At 41.5% G+C, this 27,680-nt stretch overlaps 1 protein-coding gene across 1 annotated transcript in view; it reads right to left on the minus strand.

Annotated features, from left to right (window-relative positions):
• The window catches only part of ankrd27 (ankyrin repeat domain 27 (VPS9 domain)), a 61,798-nt gene that overhangs the window by 5,569 nt on the left and 28,549 nt on the right, over positions 1–27,680 (minus strand). The window contains exons 13-16 of the mRNA XM_043707526.1: positions 17,043–17,159; positions 16,037–16,234; positions 7,134–7,253; positions 5,819–5,992 (exon numbers count right to left, since the gene is read on the minus strand). Of these exons, the coding sequence (XP_043563461.1) occupies positions 5,819–5,992; positions 7,134–7,253; positions 16,037–16,234; positions 17,043–17,159 (609 nt within the window). The remainder of the gene's footprint in view (positions 1–5,818; positions 5,993–7,133; positions 7,254–16,036; positions 16,235–17,042; positions 17,160–27,680) is intronic.

Consider the following 27,680-nt stretch of genomic DNA (forward strand, 5'->3'; position numbering starts at 1 on the left):
ACCATCGGTATAGCCGCTCTCCAGGAAACAAGGCTGACAGAGGTGGGTTCACTGAAAGAGAAGGACTACATGTTTTACTGGCTGGGGAAGGACTCAGAGCACGGGGTCGGCTTTGCAGTGATGAACACAGGACAACCAGGCAGCAATGGCTCACAACAACTCATGACTCTTCGCCTCAGTCACCTTGTCAGCGTGTATAATCCAACACTGTCCTCCACACCAGACACATAGGACAAGTTCTACAACAATCTCGCTGCCCTCATTAGCAGCTTCCCTAGGGAAGAATAACTTGTCCTTCTGGGTGACTTCAACACCAGAGTGGGTGCAGACCACAACTTGTGGCCCTCCTGCCTTGGGCATTTTGGTGTGGGCAAAGTGAATGAGAACAGACAGCGACTGCTTAAGCTGTGCACTTACCATGATTTGTGCATCACTAACTCCAACTTCCAGACAAAGCCTCAGCACAAGAATTCCTGGAGACACACCAACTCGATCTGATTCTAGTTAGGCGCATCGCCAAACATGTTCTCCACACTCACTCTTACCCACAGTGCTGACTGTCATATAGACCACTCCTTGGTGTTTTGCAAGATTAAGCTGCAACCTAAGAGATTCCATCACACTTAGCAACAGGCGAACCCTCGCACCAATCTCAGCAAGATGTCCCAGCCAGATTTTATGCAGCAGTTCTCGGAGACTTGAGAGAGAGAACTCAGTGCCTCGTGACACAGAGACTCTGCCACAGAGAAGACAGAAACCTTTCAAGATACCATGTACCGCACATCCCTGGCCATCTTTGGGAAGAAGAACTCCAAGAGACACGACTGGTTTGAGGCAAAAGCAATCGAGATGACCCCCATACAAGCGGTCAGCTAACAGGAAGAACCTGCAGATTCTCAGAGCTGCCAGAAACAAGGTTCAGCAGACTGCCAGGTGTTGTGCTAATGAGTACTGGACACAGCTAAGTGAGGGAATTCAGACGGCCGCTATAATGGGGAACATTAGGGGAATGTACAGAGGCATCAAGGAGGCACTAGGACCAGCGCAGAATAAGACAGCCCCCCCCCCCCCACATCGCCCTCAATTCCTCGACTGGGGAAGTAATCACACACAAAGGCCAGCATATGGAGAGGTGGGTTGAACACTACCCTGATCTCCACTCCAGAGAGTATACAGCGTCTGCTTCAGTACTTGATGCCATCATGTGCTTGCCAACCATGGACGAGCTAGATGCAGAGCCATCAGTAGAAGAGCTCAGCAAGGCCACTGACAGCCTGGTCTCAGGGAAGGCCCTGGGTAGTGACGGATTTCTCCTGATCTGATCAAGTGCTGCAAGACTAGCTTCCTGCTCCCATTACATAAAGTCCTCTGTCAGTGCTAGCAAGAAGGAGCTGCACTGCAGGCCATGCGGGACGCCAAGATCATTGCCCTCTTCAAGAACAAGGGCAAGAGAAGCGACTGCAACACCTATAGAGGCATCTCTCTCCTCAACACTGTCGGCAAAGCATTTGCTTGGATCATCTGACTCGCCTGCAGAAATTGGCAGAACGTGTATACCCAGAGTCACAGTGCGGCTTCTGAGCTAAAAAGGTCAAGAGTAGACATGATCTTCTCCCTTTGCCAACTGCAGGAAAAATGTGCAGAGAACAGAAAATGCCCCTACATGCTACTTTCATTGACTTTACCAAGGCGTTCAGCCTGGTCAGCAGAAACAGCCTTTTCAAGGTTCTCCTGAAGACCAGCTGCCCACCAAAACTGCTCAGTATGATAGACTTCTTCCACAGTAACACGAGGGGGACAATGTGGTTCAATAGCAGCTCTTATGAGCCCTCAACGTCAGCAGTGGCATCAAACAAGGCTGCGTCCTCGCTCCCACACCGAGATTTTTTCTGTTGTACTCCTGAACCATGCCTTTGGCACCCCAACGGAGGGGATTTACTTACGCACTAGAACAGACAGCAGGCTCTTCAACCTGGTCCGCCTCACAGCCAAGACTAAAGTAAGCATGGCACTCATCAGGGACATGCTGTTTGCCAATGATGCCACAGTTGCAACACACACACAGCAGGAACTCCAGTTACTGATAGACTGCCTCTCTTACACTTGCAAGGTTATCAGACTGACTCAGTCTGAAGATGAGCGTCCTGGGACACCGCCGGTCATCACCATCGACGACTACAAACTCTGTGTCGTCCATCAGTTTACATACCTTAGCTCTACCATCAGTGACAACCTCTCCTTGGACACAGAGATTGACAAGAGGATCAGGAAAGCAGCCTCAGCTCTTGCTCACCTCTCGATTAGAGTATGGACAAATCCCAAGCTGACACTGAAGAAAAAGATGTCAGGCTACAATGCCTGCATCATAAGCACACGGTTGTAAGGCAGTGAAACATGGACTACATATGCCAGACAGAAGAGAAGACTGAACACCTTCCACTTAAAGAGTATCTGCCATATCCTGGCAAGACAGTGTCCAATGCAGTGGTCCTATCTTGTGCTGGCTTTCCCAGCATTTACACTCTGCCCAGACAGCAGTGACTGCGCTGGCTAGGCCACTTCCACTGCATGGAGGATGGCCGCATCCCAAAGGATAACCTTCATGGAGAGCCTGCTTCTGGGAAGAAACCCACAGGGCACCCCCAGCTGCACTACAAGGACGTCTGCATGAGGAACATGAAAGTGCTTGATACCGTTACGGAGTCCTGGCAATGGCTTGCAACTGACTGCACAAGATGAAAAAACACCCCGAACCAAAACAGGGGAAAAGAAGCTGATGAGCGCTGCAGCAGACAAGTAGTACAGCAGCTCGAGCAGATCAACCATTACATAGAGATTAGCCCTCTGCAACCGGGACTGTCACTCCAGCATTGGCCTCTTCAGTCAAAAGTGACACTGCGTCAGGGAAGTAGAAAGCCAGAACAACGGGATGCAACCCATGGTCAGCCATGACGAAAAGGGGCCTCACATAACATAGCAAAGCATTCCATGTGCTCACAGTTTAATATCAAGCCAAATAAATATTTATTCAGAGGGGTGACAGAAAGTCAGATTAAAAAAGATAGTTCTGGGGAATCTTCATTCTGATGATTCAACACTATAGTGCTTCCAAGGCCAATACACATCATTCCTAAGATTTAGTATCCAAGAGCACTCCAGATGGAATGTGAGGCAATGAACATCTCCAAGAGAAAATCTAACAATCTCTCCTTGACATGCAATTGCATTAACATCACTGAATCCCCCACAACCAACAAGCTAGAGGTTACCAGCTGGACCTGCCACTTAAACACTCGCCAGTGGATACAGGAGCAGGTCAAAAGGCTGGGAATACTGCGGTGAGTAACGCACCTCCTGACTCCCCAAAGCCTGTCGGCCATCTACATGGCACAGCTCACACAGCAGTCAGGAGCGTGATGGAATACTCCCGAATAGATGAGTTGGATGAATACAGTGCCTAACATTCAAAAACGTTAATACCATCCAGGCCAAAGCAGCCCACATGATTGGTACCACATCCACAAACATTCAATCCCTCCACACCAATGCAAAGTAGCAGTGAGTGTACAAACTACAAGTGTGTACCAAAACCCATAGCCATTACCATTCAGAAGGAACTACACCAACTGCAAGTTCAATTCCAAATTCATCATCTTTACTAGGGATGATAGCACTGTTCCTTTGGTGACATTGGGTCAAAATCCAGGAATTTCCACCCTAATGGCATTGTGGGTTAGCTTACAGCAAATGGACCGCAACAGTTCAAAGCAGCAGCCACCTTCTCCAGGGCAACTGGGAATGGGCAACAAAGCTGCTCCAGCCAGCGACAGCCACAACCCAATGAAAAATGACGCAGCACATTCTTAGGTGTTAGATCCCCGCAGAATGTCAATGATTATGTCTCCCTTTAACCACCCCTCCACCCTCCCCTTAAGGGAGAATTATAAACACCTCTATTACATATTCAAACTTTGGAAACTAGCATGTAAACCTGATAGATTGAGCGATCAAACTGATGAAAAATTACAAAAACAGGTTGCCAATTGCCTAGAGACAGTATCTATGTTACAATCACAACCAAGCAATTGCAGGAAAATAAAAAAGCTACAAATCTTAGGTTAGCAGTACATTGGCAATAAATAATTCAAAACGAGCCTACACTTCAGTAAAGTGCAACATTTCTGGTATAGCCTGTGAAATATTTTTTAAACTATCAAACACTATAAAATGAAAGAAAAATCAATTAGCCGATTTACCAACTGCTGATAGCATCGTATAATACCACTGTGTAACAGAAAAACATCCCTGCAGTGCAATATTCATATTTAATAATTCAACAACTGAAGTATAAGATTCAAATTAAATTTGGAAAAAACAGATGTGCAATAAAGAATACACAGACATCCTCAAATAGCACAAAGACTATATTGCAGCAAATCTCATTTGTGGAAGTAATAAGTTACCATTTATAAACTACAAAGATCACTTATTAATTCTCATGAAATTATTCCATTTATATAGTACAGAGCTTATACACTTTCCACAGTAAAACAGATATTCTAGTCAAAGCTAACTGTTCATTTCTTTTCTACTTTTGTGAATGTTGAATCCCAAAACAGTGCCGCTCCACAAAAAGTTTGTTTGATTTTGGAAATGAATATAAAGCAAGCTGTAGCTTAAAGCTAGAAAACTATGGCTAACCAATTTCTCTTGTGTGTATTTTAGCCAGTAAATTTCTTGGGCAGGTTTTCAACATGAAAGCAATGCAATGTCCAATATCCAAGTTCAAGAGGGAGAATTAGAAAAATACCATTGCAATTTCCGAAAGGAAATCCAGAATTGAACCAGAGGCCAACAAATGGTACACCTGGGTGTGACAAATAATGTTGTACTCGAAGGCCGCCCAAAGTGAAAAAAAGCTCATGAAATGAAATTAATCGTCAGGCATAACAGATTTTTTTCCCCAAACTTTTATTCCCAACAAATATTACTTCAACAGTCAACAGATGATTCTCATCTGACTCCTTTACACTAAGCTCAGATTGTTTTCCATGTACTTCTTCCAGTTGTCAATGATAAGTCATATCATTAAACAACACAAAATGTTCATCAATTAGAGAAGCAGGGTTGCTTGGAACAGAAGAGTAAATCTAGATGCTGAAGATGTGAACTTAAGGCCCTACTGGTAACAGAATGTAAATACAACACACAAATATAATTATTCTGAAGGAGAATCGAAACTAACTCTCCACAGATGCAGCCAGAGTTGTTGAGTTTCTCCAGCTTTGTGTTTGTGCTTAATTACAGCATAACAATTTACACTAGCAGTCTCAATAATTAACATGGGCATTAGAATTTATAATGAGACATTATCCATAAGTGAGACAAAAATGTGATAATGGGAAGGAAAGTTTCATGGGCAGATACTAAATACAGATGCAGTTAAAAAAAAACCTGGATGAGAAAACAAAATTAGGTTCAGAATTTAACTAGTCCTTCTCCGTAGTTTCAGCAACTTGCCATTCTCTTTTCTTTTTAAAGTTGGACTAACATGTGAAAAAGCTTTTTGATTGGCTGGAATGCAATGGTCCCACTATAAACAGCTTTGTGATTGCTCAGAAATCATTTCCCACAAGCAGATTAAATGGCAACTGTCTAAAGGAAATTGGTTATACACTTGAAAAGCTATTTAGAAAGAGGAGAGAAGAGAAAATAATGGATTGCTCGTTATAAAACCTGGCAGAGAACAGATGCTAACATGGCCTTTTTGTGCAGGATTTTATGATTCCTAAGTGAAATGACAGTTACAAGCTTTTACCTTCCCACAGACCTCCTCAGCACAATCAACTGGAGTGCACTGCTGCTTATTTCGTAAATTGACCGATGCTCCGTTGCACAAAAGTAGATTCACCAGCGCTCCATGTTTTCCCTTTACAGCCTCATGCAGAGCAGTATTTCCTTGGTTGTTGGCAAGATTAACATTGGCACCATGCTGGAGAGTTTTCAGAGTAAGCAGATTTTAAAAAACTCACCAAGTTTCAGAACAGTACGCACACATTAACAAGTCAAACAAAGCAGCAAAGTTCTTCAACTTTATTTCCTATTACTAGTGGTGTGGTTACTATGCTACTAGCAATCATCTTAATTGCTGTGTCGTGATCATTGAATCCCTATAGTGTGGAAGCAGGCCATTCAGCCCATCAAATCCACACTGGCCCAAGAAAAGCATGCCACCCAGACCTTCCTCCCTACCCCATCCCTGTAATCCTGCATTTCCCATGGCTAATCCACCTAGTCTGCACATCCCTGGACAGTGGGAGGAATCCAGAGCACCTGAAGGAAATCCATACAGACACTGGAAGAAGGCGACCGTTTAGAGTTTGCACTTGAGGGTAGAATCGAACCTGGGTCCCTGGGACTGTGAGGCAGCAGTGCTAACCACTGAGCCATCGTGTTGCCCATAAATGCTTCATAGTGGCGATAAGACTAGCATTGTGTGCCAAATTGGAATAGCTGCTTGGCCTTTATACAGCAGCAAACTAAAAATTGCTGAGAACATTCTGCATTTATAAACTCAAGAGGGGCAAGTACATGAGAACAAAGTTGTGCAAAGACAAAAGGGCACAGGCATTCTGAAGACAAAATACGTCCACGTATCACCTTGTAGTTATACACCTTGCATACCCTCAAGATATCCTGAAAGCTCACAGCCAATGAATTATTTTAAGCTTACTAATGTAGGGAAACCTGGCAACCAATTTAAGTATAATAAGGTTCCATAAACAGCAATAAATGATCAACTAATGTGTTTTACTGGTGCTGCTTGACAGACAAGAACACAACCCTGCTCCTCTTTAAACAGAGTCATGGGTTACAGAAGCCTGAAGGGTTAAATAGGGCTAAGATATCACATCTCCTCTCAAAGTGCAACACGCTCAGTACTCCACTGAAGTGTCACTTTAGATTGCGGACTGAAGTCTATGGAGTGAAGCTTAGGCCTGGGGTTATTACATCCTGACCTAGGGTAGATGTTATCAACTGAGCCAAGCTCGAAAAATAGTTTAAAGCAGGTTTTAACTGCTTTACAGAAACAGCCTCAAAAGAGCATATTTCAGGCAAATTGGTGTTCTTACCTCCAGCAACAACTCAGCAATTTCCAGATGTCCTTGAAGGCAGGCATGGAGCAATGATGTATTACCATATACATCTTTCTTATTTAATTTTGCATTATAATTCAGCAAGTATTGAACTATCTGTTTAAGAAAACATAACTTTTTGTAATTCTTCATTACTGAAATGCAATGCTATGTTTTCATTTGACTTTATTTTATTAAGTATGAAAAGGCGATTCTAAATTTGGACCTAGTATTGGTTAGGTGACAAATTAAGCGTTATATACAATTCCGGGGATCCCATTACCAGAATGATGGTAAGGATATAACAGATACATTGGAATGACAAAGAATTCTTGACAATTGCTGAGGGAACTGTATTGAAGATGCCAAAGGCAATCATTTATATTGAGTGATACCCATCTCCATGTACCAACATGCCAAGCTGATCATCTTGCTCATTTCGCCGTCAAGAATAAAACAACTATTGGCTAATGTTTTGTTTTCCAAGGTGCAATTGTGCAGATATTTAATATTTCCAAATATGTGTTGTTACAATAGTGGTTCTGTTCCAAGGTTACTATGCCCTTAATTTTTTTTTCAAAGGGGTCATAAAGCAGCCCAGTCTCTGAAACAGCTGAGTTGGTGCAAAGATGAATGGTTTATTCGGGCCCTTGTTTACCCCTAATCAGATGACACCTCAGACCCACAGTTTTCATGCTTTAGAACTAGCTTGCATACTGAAATGGGAGTGGCCAGTCCCAGCATTTGCGGGTGTGTGTGTGTGTGAGTGAAGAAAGGTTGCTAGAGTCACTCACAGTTGGGAGTGGAATCTCTCTCTCTCTCTCTCTCTCTCTCTCTCTCTGACCTGTAAGCCTCTGTTTCATTTTTACTCAGTGTTTAAGAAGTTGGTTTATTGAGACTGTTGCACGTATTTTCAGAACTGCATAATTAAACCGGGTTTAGATAGGATAAGTTAGGCAGTATTCTGTATTTTGTTCTTCATGTTTCATTCTGTAATCTTGTAAATAAATCTGGTTTGTTTAAAACCTGGCAGACAACTCAGCTAATCTACACCAGGAATATCCACTACATACCTAGTTAAACAAATAGTAAAGTTATGATCTGGGCTACCGACTTAATGTTTTGAGGGGTCTGGCCTAGTCAATAAGAGATTGGGGGCTCTTTGCAGGATTTAAACAATTAGTGGTGGATATTAGTGTCTTTTATTTCAGGTGTTGATTTGGTTATTTAAACACTCAGATAGCAATGGCTCTTTCAGTCACCAAGGAGTTTCTGGAGGTGGAAGAAGTGAGCTTGGGGATGTTACAAAAAGCAAATAAGACCAAGCTGCAAGAATTAATAGATAAGTTGTGGTTGAAGTTACCTCCTAATATGAGGAAAGATATGATGATATCAGCAGTAGCTCAGCATTTAAATTTGCTGGAAACACCATCAGGATCTGTCGAGATGACAAGAATTCAATTGCAAATGAAGCAGCTTAAGTTAAGTTAGAGGCGGGAGAGAAGGAAGGGCAGCAGAAATAACCCAGTTTGAGTTATGATTAAAAGCAAAAGAAAAAAAAAGTTTGAACTTCAGCAACATTTAAAACAGGGAAGTCAGCATAAAAGGATGGAGATGAAGGCTGAAGGTAAGCATCGTGTGGAAAAGCAGAGAGTTAAAAATAGCAATGTTAGCAACTGATGTGGCTGATGACTACGAGTTGGTCCATAAACAATACAGTTTGGACTCCCCAATCAATTCCAATCCATGAAGGATAGACGATGGGGCAAAGAGAAATCCTCACATGGAAAGGGAATGTGAAGATCATAAGGAGAACTTACCACAAGGCAAAAGGGAAATCTTTGAGGGGGACAAAGTAGTTAAAAAGCTCCGGTGTTTTCATTGCAATGAAGTAGGCCACATGAAATCAGTGTTGCTGGGCTAGGAAAAGCACAGGAAAACCAGACATAGGAAAGCATAAGCCTGGAAGTTCTGTTGGCATCGTACCAGAAAGCACAGTGGAAGCTAGAAAGCTGCATCAGAATGCACAGGCTGATCAGAGTTTCATTAAGGAGGAAGTGCCAGATCTGCTTAAAACATACACTGCAAAGGTAAAGTTTATTCCCAAAGGCCAGGAGTAGCAGGTAAAGGGGTTACAATATTAGGGGACACAGAATCCTCTCAGTCTGTGATGCTAAAGGATGAGGAGATATGTACTCCTGAGAAACTATTGCCAGAAAAGGTACTGGTAACAGTAATTCATGGTGAGACAAAGAGTGCTCAAATTATGTAAAGTGAGGCTAGAGTGGAGAATTTGTGATAGGAGTACTGAACAAACACTCAGTTCCAGGAATACAACTTGTCCTGGTGAATAATATCGCTGATTCACTGGTTGGCACACTGCCTACTCTCGTTGAAAAGCCAGTAGAAACGCAGGCAACTAAAGCAATGCAGGATGCTTATCCAAGAATCTTCCCTGATTGTGTAGTAACGAGATCACAGAGTCACAAATTGAAGGAGAAGAGATCAAAGGGTACAGACAAAGAAGCTGAAGTGTCATTAGCAGAGACTGTGTTTTATCAGTTAAGTGGGACAGAACAGGAGCAAATAGATAAACATGCAAATATCTTGACCTCTGCAAAACTGAGTTGCAGCAGAAAAATGAAAATTTAAAACAGTTGTATCAAAACGTATGTACAAAGGAAGACTCTGAATGCATCCCGGTGTGTTATTTGAAAAATGATGCCTTAATGAGGAAATGGAGACCATCACATATTCAAGCAGATTATGGGCAAAATTTCATCAAATTGTATTGCATAGAAAGGAGGTGTAGCAAATGGCACATGAGCTACCACTTGGAGGTCATTTAGGGGGGAGGAAAACACAGGCTAAAATACAACATTTTTACTGGTCTGGACTACACAAGGATGTAGTTGAATTTTGCCAGACGTGTCACACATGTCATGTAACTGGAAAACCACAGGCAGTAACAAAACCTGCACCTTTCATATCTATCCCCTGCATTTGAGGAACCTTTTATAAGAGTCATAATTGATTGCATAGGTCCCCAGCTAAAAGGATTGTAGAAAAACTACAATTTTTTTTAGAAACTAGATATGGACTACCAATAGAGATACAGTCAGATAAGGGTCAAACATTTACATCCAAACTGTTCAAGGAAGTTATGGACAGCTTAGGCATAAAACAATTCAAATCTACTGTGTACCATGCAGAATCGCAGGGAGCGCTAGGAAGATAGCGTCAAACACTAAAGACCATGTTGAGGCCTTATAATCTGGCTTATCCAGATGATTGGGATAAGGGAGTCCCTTTTGTGCTTTTTGCAATCAGAGATGCACCAAATGAATCGACCAAATTCAATCCATTTGAATGAGATTTTGGGCATGAAGTGAGAGGACCACTAAAATTGATTAAAGAGAAATGATTAAGTCAGAATTCAGAAACCACAAATTTTAAAGAACAATTAAATAGAGCGGGGGAGTTGGCTAGACAGCATTTAAAAGTATCACAGCATGCAATGAAACAGGAAGCGGATAGGAAATCAAAAATGCGCAATTTTGCTATTGGGCATAAGGTATTAGTGTTACTTCCAGTAATAGGTGAACCTCTAAAAGCAACATTTAATGCATGTTATCAAATCGGAAGGAAATTGAAAGAGGTAAACTACTTGATAAGGACTCCAGACAAGAAAAAAATCTCTCAGAACGTTGTCATGTGAATATGCTCAAAAGGTATTCTAACAGGGAAGGAAAGCAAGAGGAGAAGGCGTTAATGATTACAGCACAGAAGAAAATACCAAGTTCAGAGAATTCTGAATTGGACATTTCACAAATGAAATTGGACAATGAGAAAGTTGTCAAAAATTGTCGGAAGGAAATTGAAAGAGGTAAACTACTTGATAAGGTCTCCAGACAAGAAAAAAATCTCTCAGAGCGTTGTCATGTGAATATGCTCAAAAGGTATTCTCACAGGGAAGGAAAGCAAGAGGAGAAGGCGTTAATGATTACAGCACAGAAGAAAATACCAAGTTCAGAGAATTCTGAATTGGACATTTCACAAATGAAATTGGACAATGAGAAAGTTGTCAAAAATTGGGATAAATTATTGAGTTACCTTCCTGAGAAAAATCTAAATGACCTGAAAGAGTTATTACTAATTGTGCACTATGTAAATATAGGAGATGCTGTTCCGATTAAGTAACATCCTTATAGGTATAACCCTCTAAAGTTGCCACAGGTTCAGAAGCAGATAGAACGCATGTTCCAAGATGCATAATTGAACTGAGTTACAGTGATGAGCTCACCCACAGTCATGGTGCCAAAGCCAGATGGTACCCAACAGTTGTGTGGACTATCACAGAGTCAATGCCGTTACAAAGACTGATGCATATCCAATTCCGCTGTTGGAATACTGTGTTGAAAAGTGGGACAAACAACTTACATTTCTAAGTTGGATTTGCTCAGAGGCTCCTGGCAAATACCTCAGTCAGAGAAAGCAAAGGCAATTTCAGCTTTCATAACGCCAAATGGACTGTATCAGTTCAAAGTCATGCCATCTGATATGAAAAATACTCCAGCCACATGTTAGAGACTAACTAATAAGGTAAAAGCCTGATTATCCAATTTTGTTGTGTACATCGATGACCTTGGTGGTTTTTAGTCACAGAAGAAACATTTACAATATTTATTGGACTTGTTCAATTGACTTCGGAAGGCAGGCTTGGTGGTAAACCTAGTCAAAAGTGAATTTGCCAAAACACAAGTCACCTTCATGGGCCATGTTACTGGACATAGACAAATGGCCCCACAGGATGCGAAAACGTAAGTAACTGGGAATTTCCCAACCATTGACAAAAAGAGCTGTACTATAGTTCCTGGGATTGAATGGATTAGATCGCAAGTTTGTGCTGAATTTTAGCAGTGTAGTAGCTCCATTCAATGAATTACTAAAGAAAGGCAAGAAGCTTCAGTGGACAGCAGACTGTCAGAAAGCATTTGACAGCCTGAAGACGGTGTTAACCACTGCCCTGGTATTAGCCACACCTGATTACACAAAGCCTTTAAAGGTGGATATCGATGCCAACAATGTGGGTGTCAGTGCTGTGCTCCGTTCCTACAGGAAGATGACGAAAAGATAGATAGACCTATCGGGTATTTCTCCAGGAAAGTGAATGTTCATCAGCAGAAACATTCGATGGTTGAGAAACAAACTTTAAGCTTGGTGTTGGGCACTACAACATTTCAGTGTTCATATTACCAGCCACACATCTGAGACAATCGTATACACTAACCATAACCCATTGACATTTGTGGAGAAATTTAAGGACAAAAATGCCAGACTGTTGAAATTGAGCTTGTTATTGCAGCTATTCAATTTGACAATTGTGCAGTGGCAGGTCAAGAATACTTGATTGCTGATGCATTGTCGAGACTAGAATGAGATATGGAGGTGTTCAGTGGTGGGAGTAGCATAGACTAAATCCAAATGTAATTGTGCATGTTTGTTTGTGCATTGTCAGTTTAATGTGTGTGTGTACTAACTTTTTTTTAAAAAGGGGTTTTAAAAATGAAGCTCTTTGGATATTGATGGTTCATTTTTTTTTTAAAAGGGAGGAGGTATCACAATAGTGGTTCTGTTCCAAGATTACTATGCCCTTGATTTTTTTCAGAGGGGTCATAAAACAGCCCAGTCTCTGAAACAGCTGAGCCGGTGCAGGGATGAATGGTTTATTAGGGCCCTTCCTGTCTACCCCTGAACAAACAGCACCTCAGGCCCAAGGCTTTCATGTTTTAGAAATAGCTTGCATACTGAAAGGGGAGTGGCTAGTCCCAGCCATTGAGGGTTTTGGGGCAGTTCAGCAGTTGTGTGTGAAGAAAGGTTGCTGGAATCAGCCACAGTTGATACTGGAATCTCTCTCCTTCTGCCCTAACTTTGACCTGCAAGCCTCAGTTTCATTTTTACTCTGATTAAGGTACTGGTTTATTGGGACTGTTCATGTATTTTCGGAATATCATAATTAAGCCAGGTTTGGATAGGATGAGAAAATGCTGGAAAATCTCAGCAGGTCTGGCAGCATCTCGAAGGAGAAAAAAGAGCTGACGTTGAGACTAACTGACCCTTTGTTTAAAAAAAAGAGCTTTGACAAAGGATCAGTTAGACTCGAAACGTCAGCTCTTTTCTCTCCTTACAGATGCTGCCAGACCTGCTGAGACTTTCCAGGATTTTCTCTTTTGATTTCAGATTCCAGCATCTGCAGTAATTTGCTTTTATTTGGACAGGATGAATTAGGCGGTATTCTGTTTTTTTGTTCGGTGTTTCATTCCGTAATTTTGTAAATGAATTTTGGTTTGTTTAAGACCTGGCAGACGACCCAGCTAATTTACAACGGGAATATCCACTATACAGCTAGCTAAACAAATAGCAAGTTATGGTCTGGGCTACCTGCTTATAATGTCTTGAGGGGTCTGGCCTAGTCCATAAGTGTTAATCAGCTTTGTTGAATAATCATTAATTTTGTTATTTACTAAAAAAACCTGGTTGACGCACCATTTGTTCTAAACCGGATATAAAGTTGACGAGAGAGGCATACAGAGATACAGACTTACATTCTCAAGTCATGACAACAGGTTTACAAACCCCAATCAAAATGAGAGGAACGAAATGAGACATTAGAAGAATTCTTTTTATACAGAAGTATTTTGCAAGTTTGAATAGTTTACTCAAGACAGAGACTTTATTAATTAGAAATAATTTTAACAAATAGAAGGCACAGGAAAATGCAATTAGAGTTCAGTTCAAATTGAAGAGCAAGCACTGAGTCTTACAGCCTTCTGCTGCCCTGCAAGTTTTACAATTGAGTATTTGTTAGTCAATGCAAAGAGAAAACAGAAGAATACCAGTTATTTTAATAAGGAATGTTGTGAAAAACAGTCCAATTTTCTCTCAGGTTTCATCAGCAAGGCGAGAATTTCACTATTAAACAAAGACCATATTTGCATGAATTACTGTCTCATTAAAACCTCATTAATAGATAAATTGCTATTATCTCTGGTATTGGTGAGAAACAAGATGGTGGCAATTTCCTCATTGCAAAGTCAGCTGTAACCCAACACCTCCATGTTAGCCAGCATTCCCCAAAAACTTAAGGCATGAGTCCTGGGCAGCAGCTGCCTCCATCTGCAAAGGAGTGGCATCGGTAATGCTGCCTCACCACATTATCATGGCAGATCTTGGACTAACCTATAGCAGTTCAGAACCTCAGAACTACACTTTGGAGCTCATCAACACCTTACATTGTAATGTTGTTGCCAGGCTGGCACCATCTCAGGCACCAAAACCATCTCAGGGCTCTCAAAAGCAATAAATAAACTGCAAATGCTTGAAATTTTGAAACAAACACAGAATGTGGAGAAACTCAACATCCATGGAACAGAGAGAAAAAGAGAGTTACTGTTTAGAGTCCTGTATGACTCTTCAGAAATTCTGCAGCTTACGCTGCAAACACTACATGTGCTTCAACCAAATGGCCATGTCGGAGTGTCTAAATAATCCTAGTCCACTCAATGGAGACTATATTCTGGATTAGTGGTGCTGGAAGAGCACAGCAGTTCAGGCAGCATCCAAGGAGCTTCGAAATCGACGTTTCGGGCAAAAGCCCTTCATCAGGAGACTATAGTCAGACTGGGAGCTACACCATCCTCAGTCAGAAAAGGAGATGCAGTGCTCTGAGTGAGGAGGAAGTGCAGGGGGCAAGAACAACCGAGTTTGGAGGGGTGGTTGGACGAGAACCATTGAGGGGAAATCTTGCAGGCAATAATGAGGGTGGTAGCCTATGAGCCACGGTGGGAGGTGGATGCACTGAAAGAATTAGTATAAGTGGGAGGTAGTGAAGACAAGATGGTGCCACCTACCTTGTGGAGTGCAGGTGGTCATTAAATTTTCTTGTAACATGAATGCACATTCCGGTCAGAACATGGACACCACATTGTGGCAATATCAGACCAGGTCTGCAATGTCAGTTTGCAGTTTTCTCCTCTGGTGATCATGGGCAGAGATGACGACCCTGCTCTCCACCACCCCATCACTGTTTGCAAAGTAGGGTGCCAACTTGCCACACTCAGCCATTCGGAATTAACAGCATTAACAAAGGGCAGTATCAGGCTAACAGTATTTAATATGGTACACAGCTGGGGTTTAAGAATGGCACCCATAACATGAACTGTAACTTCCCAGGGCATTCACAAACACTTCTGCTAATTGATGCTGGCCTTTATACCTAGACAACTCGACTACAAGGATGCAGAAGTTATGCTGCAGTTATACAAAACCCTGGTTAGACTCCAATTAGAGTACCAACAGCCGATCTGGGCATCATACCTTAGGATACATTGGCCTCAGAGAGGATGCAACATGAGTTTATAAGAATGATACCCGGACTTCAGGCATTAAGTTAGGAGGAGCGATTTTATAAATTAGGCCTGTTTCCTCTAGAATTTAGATGGTTAAGGGGTAATCTAATTGAAGTCTTCAAGATATTAACAGGAAAACACAGTAGATAAACTATTCCCACTGCTTGGTGATTCTAGAATGAGGGGACAGTCTGAGACTTAGGGCTAGACTGTTCAGGAGAGACGCAAAGGGTGGTAGATGTTTGGAACTCGTTTCCATTAATGGCAGAGGACACTGGATCAGTTACTAATCCGAGATCGGTAAATCTTTGTGAAGCCAAGGTATTACGGAATATGGGCCAAAGGCAGATATATGGAGTGAGGCTGTATATTAGCTATGATCTCATTGGATGGTAGAACAGGCTCAAGGAGTTGAATAGCCTACTTCTGTTTCTAAGTAATGAATACAGTGTGATACTGAACTTCAATACAGGTTATTTTCTCTTTGCTTACCTGGAGGTCATTGTGTTGGCAAGCCAGGTGAAGTGGTGTTGCATTATGGGAATTTTTTGTATTGGCATTGGCACCATGGCGCAGTAGAAGTGAGACCAGGTCAAAGTGCCCATGCAGAGAAGCCACATGTAACGGAGTAAAACCATCTTGATTGGCAGAATTCACACTCAGACCATTGACAGTAACACTGGAAAGTTTCTATGGAGATCAAATTAGTCATTAGCCTTTTATGATTAACATGGTGCAATACACACAGGTGTTCGGTTTTAAATCTCCCCATTTAAAGCTTTCTCACTTAAAATGCCTTATGTCACCTCATGCCATTCCATACTGCCTCATTGTGTCTTGCATCATCACATCACTAGCATGGGCACTACAATGGATGCCACTATAACTGTGCCCTGCAATCAAAGATTACCTTTCTCCAAACAGTTCACTGCTGAAGTCACTGAAGTAAACTTCATTTTTAATCAAAGTTCAAATTTTCTCTGCAGTTTTTATCATAGCAGAGGAACCGCCATGGTCTTAGCTTTTTCAAAGTAATTCTCTGGTTTTCTATATTCTGCAGACATTTACTCATACAGATACAATAGTTGAGGGATCTGCAGTACAGGTCAACTACAAATTTCTTTAAAAACTGATTTTTGTCACTGATGTTTTCCTGTTTTTGTATCACTTGTTATTTCTGCTAAGGATGCACAGTAAACAACATGCATGGCACAATATTTTAAATCTAACAGTGGTTTTTATCTCACCTTTTATGTCACAACTGTAGAGCAATATATGCTTATATTACACTGTCCTACTTTATTAAAACAATGAATAATAGAAGAGTAAATTATCTGAGTGTTACAGACCAGGCAGAGTCATTAGAAGACAGCATATGTTAAGTTTTCCCAATTTCCATTAATTCCACCTTTCAGGCAACCTTATTTCTTCTGTAAATCAAGAGTTGCATTTTGGATTGAACATTAGAAGCGATTACTTTGCAGGAAAAAGCACATACCTTTTGTGCCGGTTCACACTTTGGACATTGACACAAAGGATGACAGAATTCTGATTTCAACATAAGGCCTTCCTCTTCCTCTGGATCTTCGTCCATCCATTCTAACAAATATCGAACCTACAATTAACACAAAAGAGGCAATCTTCGAAGCAGAAGAAGGGGAGGAGATAGGGGAGCAATCTGCTGGATCCACTGAAGCTGTTTCAGCAGAAAATGAGGTAGTCACCTGATCACAATTCATCTGAAGCCAAAATTCCATAATAGTAACGCAAACAGGTGGGAAAGATGAATCGACTCCCTTCCTTTCAACCACCCTAGTTGACTGCAATAAATTCTTCCCAGCAAGAGATTACAATTCTTTCCTTGGGTCTGACCCATCTCCCGCATTTCAGTGTTTAGTCCTCTCTTCCCTCGCACAACAATGATAGGGTCTCCTTGTCCTCACCTACCATCCCACCAGTATCCGCATCCAGAGGATCATTAGCTGCCATTTCCGCCACCTCCAGTGGGATGCCACAACCAGACACATATTCCCCTCCATTTCCTTGTCAGCCTTTCGCAGGGACCGTTCCCTCTGGGACACCCTTATCCACTCCTCCTTCACTTCCAGCAAACCCCCCACAGTACCTTTCCCTGCAACCTGTCAATTTACTTCCTCCCTCCTCAGCATCTAAATGCCCAAACACACCTTCAAGGTAAAGTAGCACTTTACCTGCCCTTCACACAATTTGGTCTACTGCATTCGCTGCTCACCCTCCAACTATTTTCTGCATAAAATCCAACCTTTTGCTAGCCACCATCCGTTCTGAAGAAGGATCTGTGGACCTGAAATAGTATCTATAATTTCCTTCCATGGATGCAGCCAGACTGCTAAACCTTCCCAACAATGTGTTTTCGATAGTTAAAAGTTTATTATTGCTAATCGGAGATAAACAACGCAATGTCAAGTATACAGCTTTTGGATAATTTCACACACAGGTAAAAAGTTATAACTGGATAATACTATTGTTCTTCAGTTGATGTCTTAGACCATCAAGAGTAGAAAATATTGTAGCTAATCTCTGGAGTGGGGGCACAAGGGAGGGCATACGCTTGAGAGAGCAACAGAGAGAACACATGCATGAAAAAGCGTGCAAGAGAAAATGCACAAGAGAGATGGCATGGGAGAGGGGTGAAGGAGAGGGAGAGACAGAGACAGAGACAGAGACATGAGGGAGGGCATGCGCGTGAGAGAGTCGCACACCAGATAGTGTACCCACGCGAGAGCGAGAGCTTCCAATAAATTAAGTGTGACTTCTCTTCCACAAAACCATGTCGAGTCTGCCCGATTTCCTTGAGCTTATCCAAATACCCAGCTATGTCATCTTTAATAATAGCTTCTAGCATTTTTCCAATCGTAGATGTTATGCTAACTGTCCCATTTTTTCCTGCTGTGTCTTCCATCCTTTTTGAATAAAAGTAGTTTGTTATAATCCAACCAAATGGCACCATCACAAATCAAGGAAGTTTTTGAAAATTAAAATTAATTCATCTACTATCTCACTAGCGACTTCTTTTAAAAGGCCCTGGTATGCAGTCCTTCAAGACCTCGACACTTCTCAGACCGCAGCTCCAACAATCTTCAGGGTATCACTTCTCTGGTGATTGCAGTTTTTCTGAGTTCCTTCCTTAATGCCATTTCCTTATTTAAAGCGGTGTCTTAGAGGTTACTTGTATCATTCATTAATGAAGACCAGTGCAAAATATCAGTTATCAGCCATCTCTATTTTCCAGCATTAATTCCCTAGTCTCATTTTCAATAGAATGGAAACTCACATTTATAACTCCTTTCTTTAAAATAAAAAAGGCATAAACTCAGTATTTGTTTTATATTTCTCAATGCGTTGTCCATAGAAATATTTGCCACTTTAGAATGTATCTATTCTGTGCATTCTAAAATACTTCCTTAAATATCTGCCAGTGCATTTCCATTGAGCTATTCTTTAACCTAATGTGACAATTCATTTTAGTCAGCTCTGCTCTTGTGCCCTCAATTGTTCTTAGTTAAATTTTAAAAACACAGTTTCAGAACCACGCTGCTCTGCCTCAAATTGAATGCAAAATTCAAATCATTTTATGGCTATTGATACCCTGCGGTGCCTTTAATATGATATTATTAAGTAATCCTATCTCATTTTATAGTTTCAGGTCTATGGTTGACTCCAATGCTGATTCTGTGGCCCAAATTTCCACACGACACCAGTTTAATTCAGGTGGAATCGAATTAAACAGCACAAAGTTTAACTGAACTTTAAGCAGAAGTGAGTTGCCACAATAAGTAACTTATGTATCTGTGACCCCTTTGCAATAATTCAACAGTACTTTGCCCTAATGCTTCCCCATCCTCATCCACCTGTGTCTCCAGGTAAGAACAGCAGATTTCTGTTGGTGGGTAATTACTCCCCTAGCAGAATCTCCAGACCTATTTATTTTATGAATTGCCTCCAGTCAATGATATTTTCTACCTTTCTGGATAGACAGGCTGGCCATCTTATTCAATTTCCAATTACTATAGCAGGAGGAAATTAATTTTTAAATGAGGTATTCCTACCCACAGTGAAACATGAAAAGATACACTATTTTGATCATGCAAGACACATCCAGTTTAATTGCCCACTTACAATGAACACAAAACAAAGGTCATAGAGGTATATAGCATGGAAAGAGACTCATTAGCTCAACTTATCATCATGCCAACCAAGTTTTCTAAACTGAACTGGTCCCATTTGCCTACATTTGACCCTTATCTCTCTAAACCTTTCCTAACCATGTACCTGTCCAAATGGGTTTTAAACATTGTAATTGCACCATTCCCTCCAACAGCTGATTCCATACACACACCACCCGCTGCATGAAAAAGTTGCCCCTCCATTCCCTTTTCAATATTACCGCTCTCACCTTAAACCTATACCCTCTAGTTTTGGACTCCCTTACACTTGGCTATTCATCCAATCTATGCCCCTCATGATTTCATAAACCTCTCAAAGGTCACCCCTCAGCCTCTGATGCGCCAAAGAGAAAAGTCCCAGCGTGTCCACCCTCTCTTTAGAACTCAAACCTTTCAGTCTCAGTATTAGCCCTACAGTCTCACCCTTTCCAGTCTCACAAACTTGATCGGTGAGGTGGTGACCAAAAAGGATGGATGAAGACACTGCAATCCATATGAAGAACTTATTGCAAATGCTTGGCAGACATAGTTCATATAAATTATTTTTTTGGGAAGAAATCCACTCATTATCAAGAGAAATTATTTTCAAATCAACACCCAGCTTGGCATGAGACGACAATCAGTTGCACATTTTGAGCATTTGAATATCCCTGAATGCAGGGACAAGACCCTTCATTAAGTCAGAGGTTTCTAAGTAAATTTGACAAAGCTGACACCAAAAAATCTAGGTTGAAGTCCCACCTGAAATGTTTCATGACATATTAAAGCAAGTTAAATTATCCTCCACTCCCAAAAAAAACGTTTCCAGTTGACTGACTAGTTTAGATCTTAATTGACACCGAACCTGAGCTACTGCAGAGATTTGTATCAAGAGCAATTTTGCTACGGATGTTTGATGTCACACCTTGGTCAAATGCTGACTGGCAATCATCCTCATTCAACCTCTAGAATTCAGCTCTTCTTGTCCACGTTAGAGCATGGCAATAATAAAGGCACAAGCTGAATAACTCTTCAGAGAACCCAAATAGAGCTGGAGTTGCCAGATCATCACTAACTGATATTTGAAAACACTTCAGCTACACCTTCCATCATGCTGACGCATCATGCTGCATCTTGTACAGGCTGTCCCTGGGTTGTAAGTGGCTTCCATTCTGAAATCTGTTCAATAGACAATAGGTGCAGGAGTAGGCCATTCTGCCCTTCGAGCCTGCACCACCATTCAATATGATCATGGCTGATCATCCTTAATCAGTATCCTGTTCCTGCCTTATCTCCATAACCCTTGATTCCACTATTCTTGAGAGTTCTATCCAACTCTTTCTTAAATGAATCCAGAGACTGGGCCTCCACTGCCCTCTGGGGCAGAGCATTCCATACAGCCACCACTCTCTGGATGAAGAAGTTTCTCCTCATCTCTGTCCTAAATGGTCTACCCCGTATTTTTAAGCTGTGTCCTTTGGTTCGGCACTCGCCCATCAGCGGAAACATGTTTCCTGCCTCCAGAGTGTCCAATCCTTTCATAATCTCATAAGAGATCCCCTCTCCGTCTTCTATACTCAAGGGTATACAAGCCCAGTCGCTCCAGTCTTTCAGCATAAAAGTAGACCCGCTATTCCAGGAATTGACCTCATTAATATATTTGTACACAGGTTGGAACACAATTCAGGACACTGAAGTTCATAACTTCAGTAAATGTTCATATGTTGGCTCTTTAAAGTTGCAACACAATATGGGTTTGCATTCCTAAGTAGAAGAGTTTGCACGTTGGACGTTTGTAAACCAGGGACTCCTGTATATGTTTAACTTTTACTTGAGCAAATGAACTAGCACAATATCTCATTTTAAAAAGTGGACAGCTTTATTCTACAGAGAATATATGCAAAACTAATTGGTCAGGTCTATCGTACACAAACTAACTCCTGCTATATTAAAAGATATAAACTGTGCTCTCTACACTAAGCTTAGCTTATTCACATTTTCCAAATTACTAATCTTTCTTTTACTGTAATTAATTACGAAAGCTTGCTGTGTTAAGCAAAAGACAGGAGGAGAGCAGGATATTGAGTGACCGTTCAATAAATTAAACATGAATTCCTGCAGTCTAATTAGTCATCACTGTTTTCTCTTCAGTTGAAGACACTGTTAATGCCTTTAGAGTAGATTTCCAGGATAATGGAAAGGTTAACAGAGGGCCATTTAAAACAGCTACCCTGCTGTGTCTTCTCATTTCCAATCTAGATACCAATTATAATAAATAACTATGACTGAACATTTATGTGGCAGTTTTCCATTTAAACTTGCACTATACTCAGCTAACTGATCTAAAATATACTGATGCAGTAATTCACTAATTTTACAAAGCAAAATAATGCACCTTTAATTAAAAGAATAAATGAAAATCTTGTAGATCATTAAACTATACCAATTACATTGCCCATGCTACCACATGAGTACACAAGCACTTTGGGACAGCTAATGAAAATTATTTATTCAACCTTATAAAGCTGGAAATCTGAGTGCACGCTGTTTGAATGTTTTAAAATGTTTTATCTGCGCTCAAGGCTTCCTCGACAATAGCATGCATCAATATGGTACTCAGTTCCAATACATAATAATTGGCACTAGTCAAATCAGAATGCACAACAATTTAACAGTCCAAAAAAACTTCTTTTACAAAAGAGAAATTATCAAAATTAATTTGAATTTATTTCTGGTCTGGTGACAAAATCCAAACCTCTGCAATTTCATTCTTTGGGACTACATCAACTCTTGCTCAGTTGATAGCACACTTTCCTTCAAATCAGAAGGTTTCTGGTTCAAATTTGACTCAGAGGTGAACACAAAATCTAAGCTGATTTCGTACTAAGGGGACATTCCACTGCTGAAGGCACCATCTCTTAAATGCAAGTTTCAAAAAAGGAAGTGGTAAAAACAGGGTAAAAGTGCCAGCAGAATAAGGAGTCAGACTAGATCTATGCTAGAGATAAGAGTGACAAATAGTGGACTGGGGAAATCCATGCATTCACCTGCTGACTTTTCACAAAATCTTTTCTCTAGAGCTGGAGGCTGCCATAACCAATGTGGTCAGTGTGAAGTGAAAAGAAGAGACTGTCAGAACCAAATTAACCAGAAACCAGGACTGAAGGTGATCAGAAGCAAGTTGAATCAGAAGCTTTTAAAACAAAGGAGATGTTGCGGCCACTGCTCATCTCACACCAGTTAGAAACAAAGAAACAACGTTTTATAATAGTTATTGAAAGTCAATTAGAGAGTTTATCTGTAAAGAATTTTCTCTCTGAAGCGTTTTACCTTCAAATTAATAATACAATATAAATAAAAACCTACAACAGTTTAAAGTTTATTTGAAGAAACCGTAAAGTATTCTGAGGTGCAGCATTGTCTGAAATTCAATTTTTTCCCACAGTTAGTAACAGTTGTTATAAGGAAGTTTCCTAATGGTGTTGGAGTATTTCTGTCACATCACAAACTACCAAGTTATAAAGTAGAATTATTATTTTAAAATAAATTTCACAGAAATTGCCATATTGAGGATTTTACTATGCTGTAGGACATAACCCTTGGTCTGTTGTTTGTGGGCAAGTGGTGTCACATTGTTACAACTTTGACAGTTTTTTAGCTTATTAATATGCATTTGCTGAAAATTCATTAGTACATAATAATGAGAAAGTTTGGCATGAAGTAAATTTACAAGAGCAAGGGGGTGTGGTGGATAGCAGTTTTAGGAAGGAAGAAGAATTGCAGATACACAGTCACATAGGTAGGTTAACTGCAGGAAAGCTAAGAGAGGTAGGCAGGTAGTGCAAGAGTCTTCTGTGGCTATCCCCATTACCAAAACAGCATGCCTGTTTGAAATGTAGGGAGTGATGGATTCTCAGGGGAATGTAGCACGAACAAATTTCTGGTATGGAGACTGGCTGTAATGCAGTCTTGGTACGTCAGGTTCCAAGAGATCAATTGTGTTAGGGGACTCTCTAGTCCAAGACAAGACAAATGTTTCTGTGGCCAGCAGAAAAAAAAAATCAGAATGGTGTGTTGCCTCCCTGGCGCCAGGAGCAAGGATGTCTCAGAGAGGGTGCAGAATGATCTCAAGGGGGATGAGGGGCCACATTGGAACCAATGACAGAGGAAGGGAAAAGGATGACTTCCTGAAGGGGGGAGAGAGGGAGAGAGGGAGAGAGGGAGAGAGGGAGAGAGGGAGAGAGGGAGAAATTTAAAAAGGAAATCCTCGAGAGTAGTAATATCTGGATTACTCCCAGTGCTACGAGCTAGTGAGGATAGGAATAGGAGGATAGAGCAGATGAATGCATGGCTGAAGAGCTGGTGCATGGGAGAAGGATTCACATTTTGGATCATTGGAATCTCTTCTGGGGTAGACAAGGAGGGCGGATTGCACCGAAATTGGAAGGGGTCTAATATACTGGCAGGGAGATTTGCTAGAGCTGCTCAGGAGGATTTAAACTATTAAGGTGGGGGGAGATAGTGAGGAAAGAGAGATCAATCTGAGACTGGTACAGTTGAGAAAAGAAGTGAGTCAAACAAACACAGTCAGGGCAGGGCAGGAACAAGGTACGACTGATAAATTAAACTGCATTTATTTCAATGCAAGGGGCCTAACAGGGAAGGCAGATGAACTCAGAGCATGGTTAGAATCATGGGACTGGGATATCATGGTAATTACAGAAACATGGCTCAGGGATGGACAGACTGGCAGCTTAAATGTTCCAGGATATAAATGTGACAGGAAGGACAGAAAGGGAGGCAAGAGAGGAGGGGGAGTGGCGTTTTTGATAAGGGATAGTATTACAGCTGTACGGAGTGTTGGGGAGATTTCACTGCGGTGTTTAATGTAGGGCTAGGGAGGGTGACACTTCCAGCCCTGAAATGGTTAACAACAGCCAAGCGAGCTGCTGCAGGCGACTGCATGACTGCTGGAGCTTGTAAGGGATATGCATAATGTTAATTAAATCTTGGAGCCTGTAAATACCAGCCAGTATCAATTGCCCCATCGAAACTCGGGATTAATAAAGAAACTGATCGGAATCTGTAACTGTTAGACAAGTGTGAATTGCTCTATCGGAACCTGTAACTAGTGAGTGTGAATGGCTCTATTTAAGTCTAAAGTTGATAAGTGTAATTGACAATTTAGTTAAACTAAAACTATTGAAAATGGCTAGCCTGTCAGACGCATAGTAATTCCTTGACACAATGGACTATTGAATACGGGATCGGAACCGCTCCCAGGGATGGCTGAGCCATTGTCAAGCACAGCAGGAGCTGGACAGGCACTTCGATGCGGCCAATAGGAGGACGGATCCCCAGCGCGCGCAGATGAATGGACCAATGGGGAAGGCGAACTGACCGGGGACTCCAGGCAGCGCGAAGTATAATTGTGTCAACTTTGAACGGGAAGGCAGAACGCCTTCTCCAACGAATGCATGCTTGTAGATTCGTTGTATCAGTTAAGATTCTGTGAATAAACTGCTGTCTGCGTCTAATCATAGTTGCCAGTGTGAGTCTCTCCTTCCGAAAGAACACGCAAAGACGGGACCCTCCGGGTCCGTCTTAACAGGAGGGAGGATATTCCCGGAAATACATCCAGGGAAGATATTTGGCTTGAACTGAGAAATAAGAAATGGATGATCACCTTATTGGGATTGTACTTATAGACCCCCTAATAGTCAGAGGGAAATTGAGAAACAAATTTCTAAGGAGACCTCAGTTATCTGGAAGAATAATAGGGTGGTTATGGTAGGGATTTTAACTTTCCAAACATGGACTGGAACTGTCAGTCATAGTGTTAAGGGTTTAGATGGAAAGACATTTGTTAAGTGTGTACAAGAAAATTTTCTGATTTATTATGTGGATGTACCTATTACAGAAGGTGGAAAACGTGACCTACTCTTGGGGAATACAGCAGGGCAAGATCGGAGGTGTCAGTGGGGGTGCACTTTGGGGACAGCGACCATAATTCTATTAGTTTTAAAATGGTGATGGAAAAGGATAGACCAGATCTAAAAGTTGAAGTTCTAAATTGAATAAAGGCTAATTTTGACGGTATTCGGCAAGAACTTTCAAAAACTGATTGGGGGCAGATGTTCACAGGTAAAGGGACATCTGAAAAATGGGAAGCCTTCAAAAATGAGAAAACGAGAGTGAGTCCAGAGAAAGTATATCCTTGTTAGGATGAAAGGGAAGGCTGGTAGGTGTAGGGAATGCTGGCTGACTACAGAAATTGAGGTTTTGGTTAAGAAAAAGAAGGAAGCCTATGTCAGGTATAGACAAGATAGATCGAGTGAATCCTTAGAAAAGTATAAAGGCAGTAGGAGTATACTTAAGAGGGAAATCAGAAGGGCAAAAAGGGGACATGAGAGCACTTTGGCAAATAGAATTAAAGGAGAGTCCAAAGGGATTTTACAAATACATTAAGGAAAAAAGGGTAACTAAGGAGAAAACAGGGCCGTTCAAAGATCAGCAAGGCGGCCTTTGTGCGGAGCCCCAGGAGATGGGGAAGATACTAAACTAGTACTTTGCATCAGTGTTAACTGTGAAAAAGGATATGGAAGAATAGAATGTAGGGAAATAGATGGTGACATCTTGAAAAATGTCCGTATTACAGAGGAGGGATTGCTGGATGCCTCAAAACAAATTGAATAAATCCCCAGGACCTGATCAGGTGTATCCTAGAACTCTGTGGGAAGCTAGGGAAGTGACTGCTGGGCCCCTTACTGAAATATCTGTATCATCGATAGTCACAGTTGAGGTGCCAGAAGACTGCAGATTGGCTAACGTGGTGCCACTATTTAAGAAAGGCGTTAAGGACAGGCCAGAGAATTATAGGCCAATGAGCCTGACGTCAGTGATGGGCAAGTTGTTGGAGGGAATCCTGAGGGACAGGATGCACATGTATTTGGAAAGGCAAGGACTGATTAGGGATAGACAACATGGCTTTGTGTGTGGGAAACCATGTCTCACAAACTTGATTGTTACTTCTTCAAAAAAACTCAAAGAGAATTGATGAGGGCAGAGCGGTGGACGTGATCTACATCGACTTCAGTAAGGCATTCGACAAAGTTCCCCATGGGAGACTTGTTGGCAAGGTTAGATCTCATGGAATACTGGGAGAACTAGCCATTTGGACACAGAACTGGCTCAAAAGGTAAAAGACAGGGGGTAGTTGTTTTTCAGACTGGAGGCCTGTGACCAGTGGAGTGTCACAAGGATCAACGCTGGGTCCAATACTTTGTCATTTATGTGTATGATTTAGATGTGAGCAGTTAGTAAGCTTACAGATGACACCAAAATTGGAGGTGTAGTGGACTGCGAAGATGGTTTACCTCAGATTACAACAGGATCTTGATCAGATGGGCCAATGGGCTACAAAGTTGCAGATGGAGTACAATTTATATAAATGCGAGGTGCTGCATTTTTGGAAAGCAAATCTTAGCAGGACTTATACACTTAATAACAAGGTCCTAGCGAGTGTTGCTGAAAAAAAAAAGAGACCTTGGAGTGCAGGTTCATAGCTCCTTGAAAGTAGAATCACAGGTAGATAGGTTAGTGAAGGCAGCGATAAGAATGCTTTCCTTTATTGGTCAGAGTAGGGAGTACAAGATTTGGGAGGTCATGTTGCAGCTGTGCAGGACATTGGTTCGGCCACTGTTGGAATATTGCGTGCAATTCTGGTCTCCTTCCAATCGAAAGAATGTTGTGAAACTTGAAGGGGCTCAGAAAGGATTTAAGGATGTTGCCAGGGTTGAAGGATTTGAGCTATAGGGAGAGGTTGAATAAGCTGAGGCTGTTTTCCCTGGAGCGTCAGTGGCTGAGGTGTGACCTTATTGAAGTTTATGAGGGGCATGGATAGGATAAATAGACAAAGTCTTTTCCCTAGGGTGGGGGGAGTCCAGAACTAG

This window comes from Chiloscyllium plagiosum, chromosome 17 (assembly GCF_004010195.1).
Source record: "Chiloscyllium plagiosum isolate BGI_BamShark_2017 chromosome 17, ASM401019v2, whole genome shotgun sequence".
NCBI classification, from domain to species: Eukaryota; Metazoa; Chordata; class Chondrichthyes; order Orectolobiformes; family Hemiscylliidae; genus Chiloscyllium; species Chiloscyllium plagiosum.